Source organism: Amia ocellicauda, chromosome 6, assembly GCF_036373705.1.
Source record: "Amia ocellicauda isolate fAmiCal2 chromosome 6, fAmiCal2.hap1, whole genome shotgun sequence".
Classification (NCBI taxonomy): domain Eukaryota; kingdom Metazoa; phylum Chordata; class Actinopteri; order Amiiformes; family Amiidae; genus Amia; species Amia ocellicauda.
Window position 1 is genome coordinate 34,332,109 of NC_089855.1, and position 23,860 is coordinate 34,355,968.

At 40.5% G+C, this 23,860-nt stretch overlaps 1 protein-coding gene and 2 long non-coding RNA genes across 3 annotated transcripts; 1 reads left to right on the top strand and 2 right to left on the bottom strand.

Moving 5' to 3' along the window:
- Positions 1 to 7,668, top strand: LOC136751804 (uncharacterized). The gene is made up of 2 exons (XR_010817077.1): positions 1 to 361; positions 7,088 to 7,668. It is a non-coding gene; the product is annotated as an uncharacterized LOC136751804 (long non-coding RNA).
- A 3,554-nt stretch (positions 7,669 to 11,222) lies between these two features.
- LOC136751805 (cystatin-like) lies at positions 11,223 to 12,785 on the bottom strand. The gene is made up of 3 exons (XM_066707577.1): positions 12,462 to 12,785; positions 11,973 to 12,089; positions 11,223 to 11,704 (listed from the first exon to the last, which is right to left on the bottom strand). The coding sequence occupies exons 1-3, from the start codon at positions 12,663 to 12,665 to the stop codon at positions 11,609 to 11,611; spliced, it is 417 nt and encodes a 138-aa protein (XP_066563674.1). The 5' UTR covers positions 12,666 to 12,785; the 3' UTR covers positions 11,223 to 11,608.
- A 4,468-nt stretch (positions 12,786 to 17,253) lies between these two features.
- Positions 17,254 to 18,637, bottom strand: LOC136751807 (uncharacterized). Its single transcript, XR_010817078.1, has 3 exons — positions 18,452 to 18,637; positions 17,939 to 18,055; positions 17,254 to 17,580 (listed from the first exon to the last, which is right to left on the bottom strand). It is a non-coding gene; the product is annotated as an uncharacterized LOC136751807 (long non-coding RNA).
- Positions 18,638 to 23,860: the final 5,223 nt, after the last annotated feature.

Here is a 23,860-nt window from a genome sequence, read left to right on the forward strand (position 1 = left end):
GCAACTTTGTGCAGAGCGAGCGTGAGAATGGAAGGCGAACCGCAGCTACTATTTTTAAAAACATAATAAGCCTTATGCAGCAAATTAACTGATGGATACCTAACAAGAGTGATGGACACGGTCATGACATTGTTGGGTGAAGTGAATGCTGCCTACTAGGACGTCATTCTGCACAGTCAAGTGAGGTGGTTAAGCTGGGACAATGGGCAGATTTTTCTCATTACTACATGAAATAGACCACTTCATGGCATTGGTGAGGGAGAGCAATTTCAAGACTTAAAAGACAAGCACTGGAAAACCAATCTAGCATTCCTCTGTGACATCACAGCTCATCTGAACAGGCTGAATCTGCAGTTGCCAGGTGAGGGGAAACACACTGGTGTGCAGTGTTGACCGTTTCAAAATTAAGCTAATATTGTATGCTGCACAATTAGAAGGTAGTGATCTCTGTCATTTACCAATTCTGAATGAAACATGTAAGGGGGCTTTGGAAAAGACACTGGTACAATGAGGCTCTCCAGGTACAGAGTTGTAAATGACGGCTCTACAGGCTTTAAGACTTTAAGCTGTTAAGGGTACTGCTCTTAACTGTTAAACCACACCAAATTTGTCTAACTGTGAACCAATTTATTTGGTGAAATAAAAAAATTAATCACAAAAAATAATTATTGTTTGCTTCAAGTAAGGCTTTAGCTTCAACTATTTATTAGTAATAGTACTCTGTATTACTCTGTATTAGAAAGAGTATAGAGTGAAATTAATTAAACATAGCAGTGCTAAACTGGTCCAAATGGATCAAATTGTGTTAAACATGTAGAAAATTCAAGATAAGCTTAAGGGTATTTATAAGTCATAAACAAGGGTATTGAATGGGTGGATGTCACATTTTTAAAAAGGTGCTTCTGCAGCCATTTATGGGTATGTGTTTCATTCTCTGGCACACCTAACTTAACCCCCAGTTATCTAGAAAAGGAAGGACTGCCCAAGGGACTCGAGATGTGAGCTCTCTGTGTGTCTTGTGTTGTTGTTGTGCCGCTGGCGTCCACTGGACCTTGCCCTCCTGGAGTGTGGAGGTCATCTGCCCTGTCTGTCTGGGCACCCCCCGGGGCCCATTCACGTTCAGGACGCCACCGCCATGACCGAGCAACAGTAGGGGCTCAGTGGAGCCGAGTTTCCACCTCTACCTGAGCCCCTCTGGTTGTGCCTCCACAGGCAGCAGAGTGAAGAGGGAGACCGTCGGAGTGGCACCCCCGGGTCCCCTCCTCCTCTTCCTCACCACCGCTGGCTCCCTCCCTGCCGAGGCTTTATTTCTGATGTTTTCCTGCTGTACACTTGCACAAAAAGGGGTCACAGTGAACAGTTCATTTGTTAACTAAATACGGTGCTTGACATGTGGGTTTGCGTTCATGTAGCACAGATTTCCTCATTTCTGTGCAGATCTGCGCTGCTCCACCAATGGGATCTGTGGAATTGTGCAGCTCTGTGCAGAACCACGGAAATCTGCGCAACACGAGCACAACCTGCAACAAACATAAAATAAGCACACAAACAAAAACCTTTTCATTGTAATTAGATTGTATTCAATATCTCAAACTCATGGCCACAGAAAACCACCGGTAATTAACTTAAAGTCACACAATCTTTTTTGCTGACTGAAGTCTCTTGTAACCTGAATCACAAATGAGACACCACGGACAAAATAACTCTTTCCACTCCCTACCCATAGTAACCATTCTACATTTAGCAACCGTCATCTTTCCACCAACAGTAGGTTATTAATAAATGCAGAATCAATGCTCTTATTTGTTGCCGAGTGCAAGAAAACGTCCCTTTAATTTACCGATCGAACATGATTTGGGGACACCGCAATCGCAGAAATAAATAATTTTTAATTATTGCATAACACTGCATGCATTCTCATTCAAATTCATATAAAACCGAGTAGTTATATGCATCTGATAAGATATCACGACTCTGTAGTTTCTATTCAATACTACGATGGTAAAAAAAAAAAAGTGTGCTTAAAGACACCAAACTCAACATAGGAAAACAAACGTTGTATTTCGTTATCAATTAATATGTTATAATATCAGTCTAAATCAGTTGATAATGAATGAAAGCAAGGCAGACAATATTTCTGAGCCATTTTAGTTCAAAAATATACTTGTGTTTGTGATGACTACAAAGCATGGGACAACATGGCGTCTAAAAATATTTTTGTGATCAAATTATTAATTACACGAAAATGGTAAGGATTTCAATTTTGAAACGATTATATTAATTAATTAATTTTCTATTTCTATCAATGCATGTTATGATTTATATTCATGTTTTTCATTTTTAACTATTGCCAAATTGGTAATCGCCTTCAGTGGTACATGTTTTGAGAGAACGACCCATATCTTTTTTCCATCCTATCAATGCTATTCTTAATGCTTTGCATAAAACTGCATACACATTTTTATGTTTGTTATTATTCTGAATAGAAGATACATTTTAATGAATTAAATACTTCACATTGTAAAAGCTAGGCCTTCCTTACATAGGAAAGTCCAAAGACTTGTACTGATAAATCAGCGTTGTGATGTGCTGAGTGTAGGCGAGTAAGTGGTAAGAGAAACCATGGGATGCGATGAGGGGGCCCATGGAGCGAGTGTAGAGATAGAACAGGAGGGGGCCCAGGATGGAGCCTTGGGGTACACCTGTAAGGAGAGGTTGGGGGGTGAAAGAGGAACCATGTCACTTGATAGGTCCGGTCATTGAGGTAGGAGGAAAACCAGGTGAGAGCAGTCCCAGAGATTCCAAGGTCAGCGAGGCAGGAGAGGAGGATGGAGTGATTGACAGTGTCAAATGCTGCTGAGAGATCAAGGAGGATGAGGACTGAGGAGAGGGAGGCCACCCTAGCACAACTGATGGAGCTGATGGACTGCCAGGAGAGCAGTCTCAGTGGAGTGAGCAATGCGGAAGCCAGATTGCAGAGGATCCAGGAGTGAGTGATGGGAAAGAAATGCAGAGAGCTGATGGTGGACAGCACGCTGGAGGGTCTTTGAGAAGAAGGGGAGTAGGGAGACAGGGCGGTAGTTCTGTGGAGAGGTAAGGTCAAGGGTAGGTTTCTTGAGGAGTGGGTTGACAGCAGCTTGTTTAAATGCAGAGGGGAAACAGCCAGAAAGTAGTGAGGAGTTGAGGAGGTAGGACATGAAGGGGAGTAGATCGGGAGCAATTACTTGGTGGAGGCGAGTGGGGAGAGGGTCCAGGGCACACGTTGTAAATACTGTTTATTAGGTTTAGTATTTTTACATTTCTTAAAATAGAACAATTTCAATTTTAATACTTATGATTAAAATCGTTTAAAATATCAGTTCTTAAAATCACTTAAAATTTTTAAAATCTTGTGATTTTTTTAACAAAACTAAAACAATAAACTTTAAAATAAACGTGCTCAAATCAAATAAACAAAACGTGATAAAAGCAAAAACTGCACACCAACAAAAAAGTCAAATACATTGAAGATAACAGAAAATGCAATAGACAAAATAAAGAAACAATTAAAAAGTAAAAATAAAAAACAAACAAAAAAGTCTAATGCATTTTAAATTAAACCCAAAACGGTCAATGTATTTGACAAAAAAATATAACAAAACTATACCAGAAACCCTAAACAATTGTGATTTAAAAACAACTAAGTCTTTAAAAACAATTAAGATTTGTTATTTAAAATCTTCTTTTAAAAACAATCATTCATAAAATCTTTAAAAGATCTTTAAAAGATCTTGGACTCGGGCTCCAGCAGGGGGAACTAACCGTCCCCGGAGGGCACACGTTGTAGGTTTGTGATCTAGGAGGAGAGAGGAAAGTTCAGAGACTGAGAGAGGTGAGAATGAAGAAAAGGAAGCTTGGTCGGTGGGAGACTTGGGCGTGGTGGGAGAGGAGGGGGGACTGTTGAAGTACTTGCGGATGTCTGTGATCTTGGAGGAGAAGAAGGAGGCGAAATCATCTGCAGTGAGAGATGAGGGAGCAGTGGCAGATCTAGAGAATTTTACATGGGGTGGCAAATGAGTGGCAAGAGGTTTTGGCAGGGTGGTATGGGAGTCCCCATACAATACAAATAAAATTGTACTTCTATATGTCAATTAATTTAAAAAATATATATTTTAACAATATTTATTCTAACAACAATAATATACAACAATAATAACACTTCTCCAAGATTCTTCATGATAATACAACATATAAAAAACTGTGCTGGTGTTATTGTCTCTGCATTGCCTTGGGTCCAGCCATGCTTTTTTAAGGCGGCGGTTGTTGTGCTGTGCAGCAAAATGTTTTACAAACATATCCAAATCAAGTGCTTTTGCACACTGGCTCTCAATACTGAGAACAGCTAAGTTTGTCAGACGGATATCTGCCATTGTTGAACGCAGGGTCACTTCAGATCTGTGCCTATCCATTAAGCCATTAGACAGCTTCACATTTTTTGAAATTCACCAGGTAGAATTTAGGCTTAATCCACCTCTTCAGCTTATAGCTGTTTATAGGCCTCCAGGCCCCTATTCCATTTTTATGACCGAATTTAGCGATCTCTTATCTAACTTAGCCATACACTATGATAAACTCATTATTTTGGGGGACTTTAACATACATATTGACATTAAAGACGACCCCTTCACTATTAGTTTCTTGTCCCTATTGGAGTCTGTAGGCTTCACTCAGGATGTGTCAGGACCTACACATCGTCACAATCACACACTAGATCTAGTTATTACCCATGGGGTACAGATTCACAACCTAATAATATCACCACAAAACCAGACGATTTCTGACCTCTGGCTTATTACATTTGAGCTACCTGGAGTAGAATCAGACACACAGGAGAGGAACATAGAAACTTGTTGCCTAAATCCTACTGCTATTCATTAATGTACTACTCTGTTGCCAAATGTTAGCTTCATCAAAACAGGATCTGTAGATGAATTATTAAATCATTTCAACAATACACTGAGCACTGCTTTAGGAACAGTAGCTCCATTAAGGACACGACAAATTAAACCAACGAAACACTCACCATGGTTTAACAAGCACACTCGCTCACTTAAAACAGAATGCCGTAGATATGAACGTAATTGGAGAGCAACAAAACTAGAGGTCTTCCATATGGCATGAAATTACAGTATAATAAGATACAAGCAGGCCCTGTCCTGTGCTAGGACTGCCTACTACTCTAATTTAATAGAGACGCATAAGAATAACCCGCGTTTTCTCTTTAACACAATAGCGACACTTACTAATCAGCAGGTAAAGCCTTCAGAGGTTATCCCCCCCAATATCACCTGCAATGACTTCATGGATCATTTCAATAGCAAAGTTAATGGCAATAGAAAACAGATAGAACTGGAAACATACACAAATACTATAGCTGATGCCTACAGTCCTTCTAAGCCCCTGCCTACCTTGGACTCATTTAACGCAGTAAATCACCAGGAATTGGTCTCCTTAATTACTAAAATTAAAACTACAACCTGCGCACTAGACCCTTTACCCACTAAACTGCTAAAACAATCTCTGAAATTAATTATTCACCTAATACAAAATATTATGAATGCCTCTTTCTCCTCAGGATCTGTTCCCGAATCGTTTAAAATAGCTGTAATTAAACCACTTCTTAAGAAATCCAGTGCCGACCCTAACCTACTAAAACACTATCAACCTCAAACCTTCCCTTCCTTTCTTAGGTTCTAGAGAAAGTAGTTGCAAACTAATTGCAAGCTTTTTAACTGATAATCATCTTTATGAAAAATTTCAATCAGGCTTCCGTTCTGGCCATGGTACAGAAACGGCCCTGTTAAAAGTATTGAATTACGTGTTTCAGTCCACCGACTTAGGGCACAGCACTGTTATTATTTTATTAGACTTAAGTGCGGCTTTTGACACAATCGACCACAAAATCTTGTTACACCGCTTAGAAAACCTTGTTGGCCTGTCTCACAATATGCTGTCATGGTTTAAATCATATCTGTCAAACAGACTCCGATATGTTCAGATTAATGAGAACCACTCAAACATAACTGAGGTTAAGTACGGAGTGCCACAAGGTTCAGTCCTTGGACCTATACTTTTTTCATTGTACATGCTCCCTTTAGGTGATATAATTCGACGACATAATATTAACTTTCACAGTTACGCAGACGACACACAATTATATCTGTCAGTACATCCTAAGAATACCATAGACCTAGAAAAACTAATCTGCTCTCTGTCCGAGATTAAAACATGGATGACAAGAAATGTCCTTAATTCTGACAAAACAGAAGTCCTAATTTTAGGGGACAAAAATCTAACTGTTCTACATGCACTGACAAATCTTAAATACTGAAAACTTTAATTTCTCCCCTAAGGAGATGGCACAAAACCTGGTTGTCATCTGTGATCTAAATCTATCCTTTGAACCATATATCCAGAATGTGTCGAGATCTTCATTCCTCCAGCTTAGAAACATTGCTAGACTGAGACAATTCCTCTCGTTACAGGACACTGAGAAATTGATACACGCATTTGTTACATGTAGATTGGATTACTGTAATGCCATTCTGTCAGGCAGCACAAACAGAGCTATTTCTGCACTTCAGTTAGTCCAAAATGCTGCTGCAAGAATTCTTACAAAAACAAGAAAATATGAACATATCACTCCAGTATTGTCTTCTCTTCACTGGCTGCCCGTGCGCTACAGGATAGACTTTAAAGTTGTCTTACTAACATTTAAAGCACTAAAGGGACTGGCACCTCCCTACTTAAAAGATGTCCTTATCGAATACACTCCAACTCGGCCATTGAGATCACAGGAAGCCGGTTACTTAGTGGTCCATAAAATACACAAGAAAACCGCAGGTGGTCGAGCATTTAGTTATAGGGCCCCGAAACTGTAGAATGATCTTCCAGCCATTGTAAGAGATGCCCCCTCCATCTGAAGACTCATCTGTTTAGTCTCTGCCGCCAGTGTGCCATGGACATGCAATAGCACAACTGTCTTTGGAAATGTCCTGCATTGCTTGACCAGTATCTGAGCACAACTTCTTGTCTTCTTGTCTTCCAGCAACACCCCACTCTGAGGGGCCGACGAGGCACCTCGTCTCCCACCATGGAAGTCTGATGAGGCACAACCTTCCTCTGAGGCACTCCATCACGGAGGGCCAGCGGGGCATCCACACCCAAGGTCTGAAGAGTCATCGCCACCAAAAGGCTGTTGATGGTTCAACCCCCCGACCCCCGATGGCTGGTGAGAGGCCTCCTCCAGAGGGAAAACCACAGCCAGCAGCACCAATTAAGAACTTTCTGATCTCCTTGCTGCTGTAACAACTATGCTGTCTGGAGGGGAGGCAACCATTAGGCCTAGTCCCTAAGCCGTGGACCCCTAGGGATTCATTTTTCTCCTATATGCCATCCATAGGAGTTTCTTGTTTTTCTCTCCTCCGTGCCTAAATGGTTTATTTATTTAAATGTTCACTTACTTTATTTTAGATCATGTAAACTGTTTACAGGTCTATATTTATTTATTTTACTTTATTGTATTTATCTATTTTATTTTGCTGTACTTTGTTGTATGTTTTCCAGTCTGTAAAGCACTTTGTGGCTACCCTGCGAAGGGCGCTATACAAATAAAAATTGATTGATACATTGACTTTTGTATTTGGATATATCTAAAAAAAGAAGAAAGTAGCAAATAGAATTATCTAGAATTGTGATCAATCATATGTAATTATTATCATAGTTTGATCATAATTACTGCTGAAACGGTACACATTTGCACATATAGCAATACTACTTCATCTAACCCTATGGCTGTATAAAACATGCATAAAATAGAAAATAACATTTTCAAATTATTTTAATGACCGATATGGTATGTTACTGCACTGGAATTTATATAAACAGAGAGTGAAAACGTACCATGTGGTCCGGCTGGAACTGCAGCAGGATCAGCCACCTCCCTACCCTCATCTGTCTCTTCCTCATCACTCCCTGCTTCTGTCCCTCCTTCTTATTCACTTTCCTCCTCATCTTCGTCCCTCACATTCATTTTGCTTTCTCTCTCTTCCCCTTCACTCATTTCCTCATCTCCTGGTCTTCTGGTCTCTCTTGCTCCTCCTGTCCACTCCTGTCCATTTAATTTTTGAAAAAGTGGGAAATATCTCCCTTTTTACTTTTTCTTTTCATTTTTATAGCCCAATTCTGACCCAATTCTGACCCTCACTGTCAGTTGTAAGATTAAACAGCCCCCTTGCAACGGCAGCAAACACGTTGCTTGAACGTTATGAATTTAAACTAAACATTGCAGCGTTTAACACTGCAAAACGGTGCTTCTCAGCTTATTTTTTCTTTACTATAGACTGTATATAATACAAAAATATATACAGTGTCTAGAAAAAGGTAGTTAAAAGGCAAAGTGCTCCTACAAATCACGTCTTGATGATGAACTCCTTTTAGCTAGCACCAACATTTTTTACTTTTGGCTAACATTATGTTACGTGCTCTCTCGGATGAATTGCCCTTTTCATGAGCTACATGCAATGATTGCATTCATTACTAATTTAATTTAGCATTAAATTTGTGTGTATTTGGTAGAACTTCAAATGCAGAAGCACATCCGACTTTACCTTTTGATACAGTGCAGCTCAGTCGCTCCTCTCTGCAGCGCACCTCCAGATTGACGGACGTGACGTTAGGGGAGCAGCAGGGGGGCAAGCACTACAGTAAGGGGGGGCAGCTGCCCCCCCTTGCCCCCCTGTAGATCCACCCCTGTGAGGGAGGAGGAGGGGGAGGGGGAGGGGGGGCAAAGAGGGAGGAGAAGGTGGAGTGGAGTTTGCAGGGGTTGTGGACAGTGGATTCAAAGAGTAATTGGAAGTAAGACTTCTTGGCTGAAGTGAGTAAGGAGGAGAATGAGGACAGAGAGCGGTAAAGTTCGAGGGCAGCTGTGAGTTTTGACTTTTTCCACTTCTGTGGAAATAACGCTACAACATACAATGATTTTGTGCCTCCACATTTGTGTCAACAGTTTGGGGAAGGTCCTTTCCTGTTTCAGCAGGACAATATCCCTGTGCACAAAATGAGGTCCATACATACAGTTAGGTCCATAAATATTTGGACAATGACACAATTGTCATCATTTTGGCTCTGTACACCACCACAATGGATTTGAAAGGAAACAATCAAGATGTCCTTTAAGTGTAGGCTTTTAATTTGAGGGTAGTTACATCCAAATTGGGTGAACGATGTAGGAATTACACCCATTTGTATATGTGGTACCCCCAATTTTAGGGGCTAAATAGTACTTGTTACAAACTAACATAATCATTAATTAAATTGTGAGTTTCAATACTTGGTTGCATATCCTTTGCAGTCAATGACTGCCTGAAGTCTGGAACCCATAGACATCACCGGATGCTGGGTTTCTTCCCTGGTGATGCTCTGCCAGGCCTGTACTGCAGCTGTCTTTAGTTCCTGCTTGTTCTTTGGGCATTTTGCCTTCAGTTTTGCCTTAGAAATCAAAACAAACCAATCAGAGAGATAGCAAGAACATTAGGTGTGGCCAAATCAACTATTTGGTACATTCTTATGAAGAAAGAACGCACTGGTGAGCTCAGGAATACCAAAAGGCCTGGAAGACCACAGAAAACAACTGTGGTGGAAGACTTGAAGAATTTGAAGATTTGAAGAATTCTTTCCCTGCTGAAGAAAAATCCCTTTACAACAGTTGGCCAGATCAAGAACACCCTCCAGGAGGTAGGCGTATCTGTGTTAAAGACACTGAGTGAGCGGAGTGTCATATAATTGCAATGAATAACAAATATTTTATTATGTACTAATAGTTGGGAGTGAAAACTGATCTTACTGTAGAACCCCTAACACACAACAATACCTATGAAGTTATATATTTTGTTAATTCAAGAAAACTGGACTTAATATCTCGGAGAGTTTAATGGAGGGGGGGAGAGAGTGGAGTAGCTCCATGACCTAGCTTCAGATCCGGCTCCAGGTTCCGGAGCGCTCCGATGAGCCTGAGTCCAGCTCTGCTCCGGCTCCAGCAATACCAGCTCCAGCTCCGCTCCGACTCCAATGCATGGCCAACCCTAGCGTGGGTCTCAGCAGATAGGAACCTTAGACATCGTTTTTCAAGGGCTATAAACTTTCCTGAACTTGCTTTACACCAGTTGTCTACCTGCCTGTCTTTATGAAAGGAAAAGGAGACCACCGATGGCTACAATATGTATAGCAAGAGAATCCCGCTGTACAACAATCTACATATAATTGAATCAGTCATGATGCCATTAAGACAGGTAGTGTCTAGCAATACCACTAGATTGCTCATGTTGGCATTGAAGGACTTTCCTTGTGCATTCATTGTGTTTCTCCAAAATTCAATTTAATCTTCATGTTAATGTCACCTCATAGTGGGTGATAGGGGTGACATGATACGTGACCACACCACATCTTTTGTTTAACAAGAGAGGACCTTGTATACCTACTCTCTCTCCCTCCCTGGGCACACTCAACGGGACCCCAAGACTCCACCACATGGAGTGGGTAAGGTTTAATGAGAATATTTAATTTTACAAATGCCAAGACAGGGCACAAAGACTGTACTTGAGCAGGGAACACAATATAATGGGACTTGGGGAAATAAATCAATCCTATTACTAAAATTGTCTTTAATAAAAGGGGCACATAAAAAACTAAAAACCTTACCCAAAACAACACAAGAAAATAATAACAAAGGAACTAACTGTGAATCTATAAAAACCCAATATCCTTATAAATAGAAGGAAACAACAACAACAACGAAACAAAAGTATCTCTTCTGCTTTTTTACAGGAGACATGCAGCATCACCGACAACTGCAGGTAGGTGTGACTGCATAACAAGACCCTCCTTAAGTTTTGTTTTGTTTTGTTTTTTAATTTAAATATATCTACATGCTATTTGATCTGTGGTGCAATTATTCTAAAACCCATCAGCTAGCATTATGTATGCATTGCTAATAGTTGTCTGTAGTCAAAAGAGTATAAGGAATTAAACATAGAAGAGCTAAACTGATCCAAATGGATCGAACTGTGTTAAACACGTTGTGATTTCAGAGTAATGAACACAAGGACAAGTATTATTCAGACCAGTTTTTCCAAGACCAGTTCTTTGGCCTCTTGGCCCACTCCAAGTTCTTGATCTAACCATAATTCACTCACATATTTCAGATTAGATATTTTTTTAAGTTTTTGTATCTTATTTATTTATTGAATTTGGGACAATGCATTCCATAACATGTGATTCACAAAAGCATATGACATAATGAACTAATTCTTTATTGGTCTACTGAAGAGATCTCCAACACTGGTTCCAGAGGTCTTCTCATTTCATTCCAATCAAACTCTGTATTTCTCAGGGTATGTATGTGTTGGACGAGATCTATGAGATGAATACCCACTGATGGAAGACACTGGTACAATGAAGCTCTCCAGGTACAGAGTTGCAGACTGCTCGACAGGCTTTTAGAATGAGTGATTTTAGCTGTTGACATTCTGTTGTGGAATGCAGAAGACAGGAAGGTGTGGATCTCGGCTCCTCACTGTTCCTGTTGTCTTGGGCTGCAGTGGCTCTTAATCAGCACTCTCTCCTGCTTCCAGGGAGCATTGAGCACCACAAAAACACACTGGAGGGCCTGGGATGGAACAGAAGGCAAACATTCAGGGGCAGAAACACTCTCTTACAGTATCTGAAGACCTCTGATGGGAAGACAGCTTTCGAATAATTGTATGCCTTGTAGATTATTGAGAATTATTGGGAGTGCTGATATTTCCTCATGAGCACTGCTACTGCATGTCATTGTAGAAAGCACCTGCAATTATGCACTTCAGGTATCAGTTATCATGACAAAATTTTACTATGTAAACTACCCTCAGTGTTGATAACACATTGTTCAAGATTACCTTTGCTTGTGCAGGGGCTGTCACAACTGGGCAAGACTCCAGGTCAGCACTCTTTCCTTTCTTACACTGGGTGAGCTGCAGCTCCACGTCCATTGTGTACTCCCCTCCACCGATGGCCTGGAACAGAGGGTTGTACTGCTCATTCACTCATTCACATGTTGAAAGTCTACATGACTACATGACTGCAAGATTATTACTTAAATGACAAAACAAATAACTGGAAAGTAGCATTAAGAAATGTAAGGTATCTCTTCTGACTTCAATATTCAATACAAATTGTAACTATGCAGTGAGCATTATCTTGAACCCATGTAAACTTTCCAAAGATGCATACTGGTCATATTCATATGTCATCATGTCCACCAATAAAGCTAAATACTTTCTAATAGCTTATCAGTTTTTGATGAATTCGAACACTGCTCTCAGACTGACTAGCAGTCCTTCTTCTGCTTCAAACAAAGTGGACATCAAAAGTTTACCATACTCTACCTTCATTGTGACTGTGTCAAACTTGGTGATTTTGTAGAGGCAGGGCTCCTTGCTGAAGTAATTGAAGGACTCCAAGGCGAAGGCAGCGGAGTCACGGACCTCTAGGCTGTTGGGATCGGCATCAATAGCTTCTAGAGGAGCTGCTGATACAGTGAGGAGAGCTGAGGAGAGGAGAACGCAGAGGAACTGCCAGAAGTCTGCCATCTTCTACTGCTTTTCACACTGAAGAGAGGGACTGTAGACTGAGCAGCACACTGGGCCTTTATATAGGACAGGGCTCAGTGCAGCCAGCCATGACTGGATCACGGTACCATGTTTACTCTGCCTATCAATCTGTTAGATGGTTGATTAACAATGTTCTAGCTCATTTTCAACAATTGTGTAATATTTTAGAATGCAAACACAGTGTCAGCAATGTTTGCTGAATTAATTTAATATTTCATCTTGGGTATTGCAGAACTAATGACGGTCAAACATTTGTTAATAGTTTCTGATTAGATATCATTGTTTAATTTTAAATATTGACATCATTACATCTTACAAATGCCATGATTATTGCCCACGTAGTCTTTTAACACTACAGAGAACATAAATCTGTTACAATTGCCATACTGGCTCTAAATGTTCAGCAGGGATGCTTCTGAAAATTCTACGCTTAGCTTAGAAGGTGAAAGAAGAATCCAGAATATTTACAATGATCATACAATTTATTTTGATGTGTTTTATATGAAATGGAGTAATGCAAAACATAAAATTACGTGTTCAGATTTTACATACACACATTCTTTTAAATAATTAAACAGTGTAATATATGCAGAGAACACTAAATTGGCTAGTTGATTTCTCTTCCACACAGGAATTGAACCAGCATGCCATTTTGTAACATATTCTTAAATTTTAGATGAGGGGAATACACTTTTTGGTGGACGGCATGAATCCAAGTAAATGATTGATTCAGCATAAAGAATATATGTTTTAAATGACAATTGCTATTCTTCCATATCTCCAAATTGGTGGTTTGAAATAATTCACCAGCAATGAGTTACTACTCATGTTAAACAGTCATATTTATTAATCTATGTGTGCTGCGGTATTGAAATTAAATTAATGTCTGTCTTTCATTTACTTTTGTTTTGTCATTGCATGCTTTCATTTTTTCTCTATTATTTCAATCTGCTGCTCAGATTGCTACATTCACTCTTATCTGATTGAATAAGTTTCATATTCAAAATCCATTCTACAACTCTTGCCAAGTCAGAATAAACAGTACTAGCACAGCATTGTTTGTAAAGTAAATAACATAATTCTTTAATATCAGATACCAAAGCAAATCATGTGCTTTGCGATTGCAACAAACCAGCCATTTGTTTTGGAGTTGAATATGCTACTGTCATCATTGCCTACCTGTATTAGCGGGAGCTGGAATTTCTTAGTGTGCGCAGAGATTTGAACTGTAATAGGCAGATAATTCAATATAATACTACAGTGGCAAAGTGTAGGTTCAAATTAGACCTTGCATGTTAGTACTCTACATGTCTTTTCCACCCTATCAATGCTATTCTGAATGCTTCACAGAAAACTGCATACACATTTTTATGCTTGTTATTATTTTGAATAGTAGATAAATTGGGATGAATCTACAATGTTGATGGTCTACATCTAAACTGAAGGGGGGCTAATGCATTGGGAGAGCATATGTGTAGAGATCTTAGAAAACAAACAAGATGTGTCAAATGTTCTCTGAGTATTTTCCAGTGGTGTTTACAAAAGAAAAAATATTCCAACTGACTCTTAGAACAGGGGAAGTGATTGGAAAAAGTGTCATACCTATCCACAAGAAAAGGGACAAAACTGATCCAAGAAATTACAGACCAATCAGTTTCACCTGCATTACTTGTAAATTTTTTTAGAAAATGATTAGAGGAGCATCTTAATGTAAAACATATTCTTGGTGATAGTCAACAGGGGTTTAGACGAGGCAGGTCATGTTTTACTAATTTATTAGAGTTTTTCGAACATGCAACTGCAGCTGTACATGACGTGAAAGCATATGATATGATATACTTAGATTTCCAGAAAGCTTTTGATAAGGTTCCACACCAAAGACTGATCCTAAAATTGCAAGCTGTATGTATTCAGGCTAATATAAGTAGATGGATTGTTATCTGGTTGATGTATAGGATATGGAGGGTGTCAATAAGAGGAGTTGCTTCTAACTGGAGTGGGGTTGTTAGTGGAGTTCCAAATTCTGCCGCGGATCTGTCCCGCTCTACCAATGGGAGCACTGGGATTCTGCAGATGTGAGCAGAACCGCAGAAATGTGCGCTACATACACATGGCCAAATATTTGAGTTGCTGTCATTTTATGTGAGCCTGGAGTTTTATTAGTTAAAATAGGCGAGTCTGCTCCTATTGGCTAGAAAGACTGAAGTGGGTTTGGCACAGTGCATGATTGACAGTTGGTCTGTTCGTCTGGAAGTTCATTGGTTTTTCCTTAAGTTTGACTGGAAGTTGGTCTGGTTTTTCTTTTCACATAGTATTATTGAGTTATTCTTATCACTGACTCTGTTATGTGGTGTTGGGATTTAAATTGTTTTCAGGTGTGAACAATTGAGTTGTGCTGTCCAACGTGCAATTGAATTGGTCTTCCCGAGAATCCCATAACTACGGTGGCCCTGAAGTGCAACTGCTGAATAAATAAAACGGCTGCTGAAAAAATAAAGCAGGGGTTGCGAGATTTGCAGTGGCTGTGAGATTTGGAAGTGCTGAAAGAATAAAGCAGCTGCTGCAGCATTTTCAGAAGCAATTACGGAAAGGGAGGTGCATTGTGAAATATATTTGACTGATGCCATTGGACAGCAAGCAAGTCACGTCGGCCGAGCTGCTTCTCAGAAGAGTCAACAGAATCTGAGAAACGGCGCCAAGTGCGCAGAGCGAGAAGCGTCATATTAATATTGTTGTGTCTTCTGCTCTCTGTCCACTGTGGTGACTTATTAAGAGTTATAGCGCTGTCCTAAAATGTATCATAAATGAATGAAAGCTTAGGTAGGAGACAGAATGGGGTTAAAAGTAGCTATATATACTAAATTAACAACTGTACTTAGTTATTACAAGGCAGTATGACTGCTTTGTTTTATTTCTTATTCTTAAGCACTAACAGAAAACATCCGTTAACAATTCCATCAGAAGGAGCAGTTTACTGATTTAATAGACAAGAGCAGGAGCTAATTTGGGAAATGCAAAATTAGAGAGACGACTTTAACAAATATGAAAAATTACAAAAATTACAACAACAAAAAAACAATAATAAACAACACATTAATATAAGATAGTATTTTTATTTTGGGGGCGGCACGGTGGCGCTGGGTTCGGGTCTCGGCTGCGCAGTTTCCCGGGTCTCCCGGTTCTTCCCACCGTCCGCCAGGTTGATCGGCAAAGATAAATTGCCCAGCAATGGGCTGCGTCCGTCCTGGGTGTATTCCTCCCGATCCGCCATCCCTGCCGGGATCGGCTCCGGCTCCCCCGCGACCCTGACCAGGATAAGCGTACCTCCCTTTCCGTAATTGCTTCTGAAAATGCTGCAGCAGCTGCTTTATTTTTTCAGCACTTCTAAATCTCGCAGCCGCTGCAAATCTCACAGCCCCTGCTATATATTTTTAGCAGCTGTTTTATTTTTTCAGCAGTTGCAGCAGCATGTTACTACAGGGACCAGGATGTCATACGAGATAAGTGAACTGCATTCCGCTTTTCCAGTTAAAGAAGACAGCGGACAGACTGAATTTGTAAATCGTTGGTTCAGAATTAGAAACTTTGTAAATTTCAGTGGTTCGAGTAATACCTCTTTCCTCTGGGTTGAGACACAGCTTCCCCCCTCAAAGACAAATAACAGGGATCTGTTATTGTTTATACAAACATTAAGCATTTGTCACTTTATCTTTCACCTGAAGCTCTACCTAACTTCTGGTGTTCCTTGAGTTGGACAGTGTCTGAGGAGATAAAAAAGGGACAACAATTAGTTTTGTTTGTGCTGCTATTCATTGACTGTTATCTCTATGGAAACATTCATCTGTCCAGTGGAGATTGTCATCCTCAGATCCTAAATACTGAGAAGAACATTAGTATTTTAACATTTTTCATTTAGGGTTTTTATTTTGGTGCGATATTTTATTAAAGGCGGTTATAGAATTTTTTTGTACCTGATGTAAATATGTTCTCTCATGCTACCTCATACTTCTTGTCCTGAGGATAGTGACTACCTGCCTGTATTTTTCTGTGTATTGTGAGAATAAATATAATTGCACCTGATTTGGTGTGCCAAAGGGCCCTGTGCGGGGAGGGTGTGAGAGTTCCTTGACTCTAAACCAAGGTGGTGTAGTCTCATGTCATGGCTAATACACCCTATAGCTTGTGACAATAAGACAGGTGAGTCAGGAACTGAACATGAGAAGACTGGTGCTATGGTGATATTTGGCGGTGGACTAAGGGATGTCAAGGGGGGAATATTACAGCATTGGTGAGGAAGAGTGATTTCCAGACTTAAAAGACAAGTGCTGGAAAACCAACCTAGCATTCCTCAGTAACATCCAGCTCAGCTGCATTAGCCTCATCTATGTTGTAGTAGAGTATAGAGTATATATGAATTTCCAAAACATGTTCTTTGGCCTCTTGGCTCAGTCCAGGTTCTTGATCTAACCACAATTCAGTCACATATTTCAGAATGATCATATTAGATATTGTTTTTTGGTTTTGTATGTCCTTTATTTATTGAACTTGGGACAATGTGATCAAACAATCACCATTTCAGATCTTCCATAACATGTGAATAACAAATTCATATGACATAATGAACTAATTCTTTATTGGTCTACAGAAGAGGTCCCCAAAACTGGTTCCAGAGAACCACAGGGTTTTCTTATTCATTCCAACCAAACTCTAAATTACCCAGGGTATGTATGTGTTGGATTAGATCTATGCGATTGACACTCAGTAATGCAGAAGGCATGAATGTGTGGTTCTCAGCTCCTCATTGTCTCCATTGTCTCGGGCTGCAGTAGCTCTTAATCAGGACTCTCTCCTGCTTCCAGGGAGCATTCAGCACCACAAAAACACACTGGAGGGCCTGGGATGGAACAGAAGGCAGACATTGAGAGGCAGGAACAAATCATTCTCATACAGTATATGAAGAACTCAGATGGGAAGACAGCTTGCTAATAATTCTATATCTTGTTGATAAGTGGGAAACATTTACGTTAACTTGTTCTCTACACATGTATTGTTAATAAATTCATATATTTCATTCAGTAACAGTGGCAGAAGATGTATGATTATTTACAAATATTGGGAGTGCTGACATTCTACTGCTACTGCATGTCATTGTAGAAAGCACCTGCAATGGTTTACTTAAATTATTATATAATTATGACATAGTTTTTCTCTGTTAACTGCCCTCAGGTTTTTAATGCATTGTTAAAGTTTACCTTTGCTTGTGCAGGGGCTGTAATAACTGGGCAAGACTCCGGGTCAGCACTCTTTCCTTTGTTACACTGGGTGAGCTGCAGCTCCACGTCCATTGTGTACTCCCCTCCACCGATGGCCTGGAACAGAGGATTGTACTGCTCACCAAACACTTCATTGTGCAGCACTGTGACAGCCTGCCACTGAATCAAGTCCTCAGGATATGACTACAAGATTATTTAAATGACTGAACAAATAGCTGCAAAGTAGCATTAAGAAATGTCAAGTATCTCTACTGACTTCAATATTCAATACAAACTATAACTATGCAGTGAGCATTATCTTGAGGTTTGCAGGTGTAAACTATTCCAAAGATGCATAATGGTCGTATTCATATGTCATCATGTCCACCCAAAAAAGTTAAAGCTTTCTAATATCTTATCAGGTTTAGTTGAATCCAAACACTGCTCATAACCTGACTAGCAGGTTTTATTTTGCTTCAAACAAAGTGGACATCAAAACTTTACCATACCTACCTTCATTGTGACTGTGTCGAATTTGGTGATTTTGTAGAGGTAGGGCTCCTTGCTGAAGTAATTGAAGGACTCCAGAGCGAAGGCAGCAGAGTTGCGGACCTCTTGGTTGTTGGGATCGGCATCAATAGCTTCTAGAGGAATTGCTGACGCTGTGAGGAGAGCGGAGGAGAGGAGAATGCAGAGGAACTGCCATCTTCTAGTGCTTTTCACACTGAAGAGAAGGACTGGAGACTGAGCAGCACACTGTGCCTTTATATAGGACAGGATCATGGGACCATGTTTACTCTGCCTTTTAATCTGTTAGATGGTGGATTAACAATGTTCTTGCTCAAATTTAAACTATTGTGTAATATTTTACAGTGCCAGTAATGTTAGCTGAATGAATTTCATATTTAATCTTGTATATCCCAGAACTAATGAATGTCAAACACTTCTAAATACTTGTTGATTAGATAGTATTTTTATTGTTGACATAATTACATCTTACACATGCCATGATTATTTCCCATATATTCTTTTAATACAACAGAGAAAATCCAGAATATTTATAATTATCATATTTAATTTTGATTTCTTTTATATGAAATTGAGTATTGCAAAACATGAAATTACTTGTTCAGATCTTATTTGTGAAGTAAAAACATAAATTCTTTATTTTGTTCACATTCATTTTTTTTCTATATTGGTATTTTAATCTGCAGCTCAGATTGTTACATTTACTCTTAACTGATTGACTAATTTACATACTAAAAATCCAGTCAGAATGAACAATACTAGCACAGCATTTTTCAAGTAAATAACATAATTCTTTAATATCAGATACAAGTGCTTTGCTATTGCAACAAACCACCTGTTTGATTTGGAGTTTAAAAAGCTACTGTCATCATTGACTACTTGTATTAGGTGGGAGTGGAAATGTCATAGTGTATGCAGGGATTTTAATTGTAATAGGTAGATAATTCAATACAGTGGCACAGTTACAGTGTAGGTTCAGATGAGACCTTGCATATTAATATTGTATCTGGGTCATTCTCCCAAAACATGCAGTAAATCCGAGACCTGGCTGCTCGGCCTAATCCTCAGTCTGTCGTAAGAGATCTCGCCCGTGTGAGGGGCGCCCCTGCCGGCTTGCACCTGCACTACAGCCCACGGCTGCAGCTGTAGGAGATCTCGCTCTCCCAGCGTGCTGCGATCGAGCCCTGCTAGGCTCTACCATCCGTGATAGTGGCCCCTGCATGCTAGGCCCCGCTTCGGGCTGGTGGTCTACTAACCTCGGGCCCTATGGACTCCGGACAGCGCGTCACCTGTGGGCCTACACAGTGTTGGTTGCACAGCGTTTCTGTACCAGTGCAGCATGGCTTTGGTGTGGTTGATGTGTAGTTGCCCTCATTGTTGGCTAGTGTACCGTTGCCGGGTAGAGACACACTTACAGCGGCCAGTCCCACTAGGCGCTCCACTTTGTCTCAAGGGTACCCTAGTTGCTGTGTGCCTACGGTACCTGCACTGATCGGCGCCACTGCTGCACGTTTCCTACTGACGTGCCGTGTGGCACTTGAGAGACCCCGCTCTTCCACTCGCCCCCGCCACTGTGCCACTTGTGGCCACTGGACCTTTGCATAAAACTGCATACACATTTTTATGTTTGTTATTATTCTGAATAGAAGATACATTTTAATGAATTAAATACTTCACATTGTAAAAGCTAGGCCTTCCTTACGTAGGAAAATCTGAAGACTTGTACTCATCAAAACCAACATTTAGATAGAAAATGAAACAAGCTCTGTATAGGGCTCTTTGCAGGATCATCAGCTGAAGCCTTCCAGAGGTATACTCCTGTGGATATGCAGTCACGGCTAACTACAGAATCATTTACTAGTCAAACTAGAATGATGTTTTCCTAGGATGCCATTCATTCCACTGTTTTTAGAAGGATATAACGATAAGGAAACTGATAATGCCTGCTTGCTTTGATTGCTCTTCTTTTGTTCAGGTGTAATTAGGTTGTACTGTGCAAGCACACTGTTCAGAATTGTCTTCACTCAGTCTCAGGTGCAGCTCAGTCTGGATCCTGGTGGTGTACTAAAGCCACTGCTACTTGAATTAGAATATTGTAGTGACCCGACTAAAACAGGGGGACTGTCTGTGTTCACGTTCATGTATTTTACATAGTTGCCCAATTAGCCCTCCTCATAACCGATGTTATTAAAGAGTATGGTATGAATATTTATAAAGTTTAAAAGTTGTGTTGCTTTGCTATACATTATTTAAGATTATAAAAGCTTCAGTGTTTTATATATTATTTTTACTTCTAAATAACTGTTTAACATAACCACCAAAAAATCACAACTGAGTTCCAAACTGCCTCTGGAAGCAATGTCAGCACAAGAACTGTTTGTCAGGAGCTTCATGAAATGTGTTTCTATGGCCGAGCAGCCGCACACAAGCCTAAGATCACCATAGGCAATGCAAAGTTTGCCGCCATTGGACTTGAGAACAGTGTTAATTTCGTCAACGAAAACTATGACGGAAAATATGAATCAAGGAAATATTTTCAGTGACGATAACAATGACGATAACAAGATGAAATACTGTGACAAAAACGATAAGAAAAATAAATGCCTTCTAATTTTAGTTGACTAAAATGTGACAAAACTAAAATTCAACACAAGACTAATGGACATACATTACAGTATATTGCGAGGTGGTCAGGGAGCTGTTTCATGGTCCAATGATAATCATGCATGCCTTGACTCGATTCGTGTAACGCAGCTTATCGCAGTTCTCCCCATATTTGCACTGCTGCACCAATGGGATCGGTGGTATTCTGCAGCTCTGTGCAGGACCGTGGAAATCTGGGCAACAGAATGTGACCCAATTGTACCCAAGTGTGTGTTTCGCTTTATGTTGAATGTGGTTGATGTGGTGTTTTACTGTATTGGGCTTAACGTGAAATTGATACAGATTGCACGAAGTGAAACGCCTGTGTAGCGTTAAGGGGAGGGGGGTGTATTGTGATAAGAGCATTCTAGCCCTGAGCTGGAGCTCTGATCTAAAGAAGACTTCTCCCCCAAAGTTACCAGAATTCCTGAGCTCATCGGCCCATGAACCGTCAAAGTGACAGTCTTGGGAGTATGGCTCACCTAGAATAGGCCAAATGGCTTGGAATCCCTGCTGTGAAATTGTCTGGGGAATGTGGCCTGGAGGTCATAAAACCCTTTGAAGCGGGCAAGAGCCGAAATCCTGAAACAGAGCTATGAACCCAGGCCAACCGGCATTTCCAAGGGATGGCATGAATTGACATCAGGCATAAATCGAGCCTCCTCCAATAGGAGACTGGGGGCTGAAACCGAAATCCAATCTCACAAGGTCAAGAACCAATCACCTATGATCTATCAGGCATAAAAAGTAGCGCACAGCACTTTTTCTCTCTCTCACACCTTAACCGGTAACTCGCTGCCACAACTCAACTTGTAGCTTCTGTTGCCAGAACCGGAACCGGAAACCAACTAAGTCTTTGCCAGCAACAGAAGAGTTTAACTGGGAGAAGTAGATTGAGCCGTATGAAGAATTCTTTAAAGAACTTTAATAAGTAAAGAACTTTAGAACCTGCGCCTGCCCACCTGTACCCATCTGATAAGTGGAGTTACTACAGATGGACAATTGACTAAGTCGACTGCAATACAGAAGTTTTCAGTCATTTAAATAGCTATTGAGTCTTAAACTTGACCCTTGGAAACGAACAGGGCCCTGCTTTCCTCAAAGACTTTGTCTTCAAGTAACTACGGTGGAAAACCCTGCTTGCAAAGAAGACATTCCTGTGCACAACCTTGGAGCCTTCAAACCAGTGGAAAATCTGTTTGGAAAAGACTCTACTTTTGCGAAAACCCCAACTTCTAGGTGCATCGACTGAAGTGGAAGTTATTGGACAAAGCCGAACCGGACTGCCTTTGTTCCAAACCACACAGACCTCTCCCCACCCCGTGGAACCTCGTGCCGTGTGCTCTTATCTGATCAGGCCTCTCTGACATTCATGACATTTGAGAAATCAATTAGAAATGTTATTCTGTGAGTCATAAACTTTAGAATGTGTAATATCATTTAGTATTTTCTTAAATATAAATGAGTGCTGCATTAAACTGTTTTGTTTGACAATTTTAGAAATAAAATCTGTCAACGCCGAAAAATATCTTCTCATTCCTGTTTAACTGTTTAGTCTAAAATTGACACACGTTAATAGACACTAGATTATAGGTGGCCCTGCCTATCCTTAATCATCCTTAATCAGTAATCAATTAGGGAAAATTGTGGTAAGAAGAAATGATAGGATCTTTCTCGGCACCCAAACTTAAATGAGACTGATATACACTCACCTAAAGGATTATTAGGAACACCTGTTCAATTTCTCATTAATGCAATTATCTAACCAACCAATCACATGGCAGTTGCTTCAATGCATTTAGGGGTGTGGTCCTGGTCAAGACAATCTCCTGAACTCCAAACTGAATGTCTGAATGGGAAAGAAAGGTGATTTAAGCAATTTTGAGCGTGGCATGGTTGTTGGTGCCAGACGGGCCGGTCTGAGTATTTCACAATCTGCTCAGTTACTGGGATTTTCACGCACAATCATTTCTAGGGTTTACATAGAATGGTGTGAAAAGGGAAAAACATCCAGTATGCGGCAGTCCTGTGGGTGAAAATGCCTTGTTGATGCTAGAGGTCAGAGGAGAATGGGCCGACTGATTCAAGCTGATAGAAGAGCAACTTTGACTGAAATAACCACTCGTTACAACCGAGGTATGCAGCAAAGCATTTGTGAAGCCACAAATTGCCTGGTCTGATGAGTCTCGATTTCTGTTGAGACATTCAGATGGTAGAGTCAGAATTTGGCATAAACAGAATGAGAACATGGATCCATCATGCCTTGTTACCACTGTGCAGGCTGGTGGTGGTGGTGTAATGGTGTGGGGGATGTTTTCTTGGCACACTTTAGGCCCCTTAGTGCCAATTGGGCATCGTTTAAATGCCACGGCCTACCTGAGCATTGTTTCTGACCATGTCCATCCCTTTATGACCACCATGTACCCATCCTCTGATGGCTACTTCCAGCAGGATAATGCACCATGTCACAAAGGTCAAATCATTTCAATTTGGTTTTTTGAACATGACAATGAGTTCACTGTACTAAACTGGCCCCCACAGTCACCAGATCTCAACCCAATAGAGCATCTTTGGGATGTGGTGGAACGGGAGCTTCGTGCCCTGGATGTGCATCCCACAAATCTCCATCAACTGCAAGATGCTCTCCTATCAATATGGGCCAACATTTCTAAAGAATGCTTTCAGCACCTTGTTGAATCAATGCCACGTAGAATTAAGGCAGTTCTGAAGGTGAAAGGGGGTCAAACACAG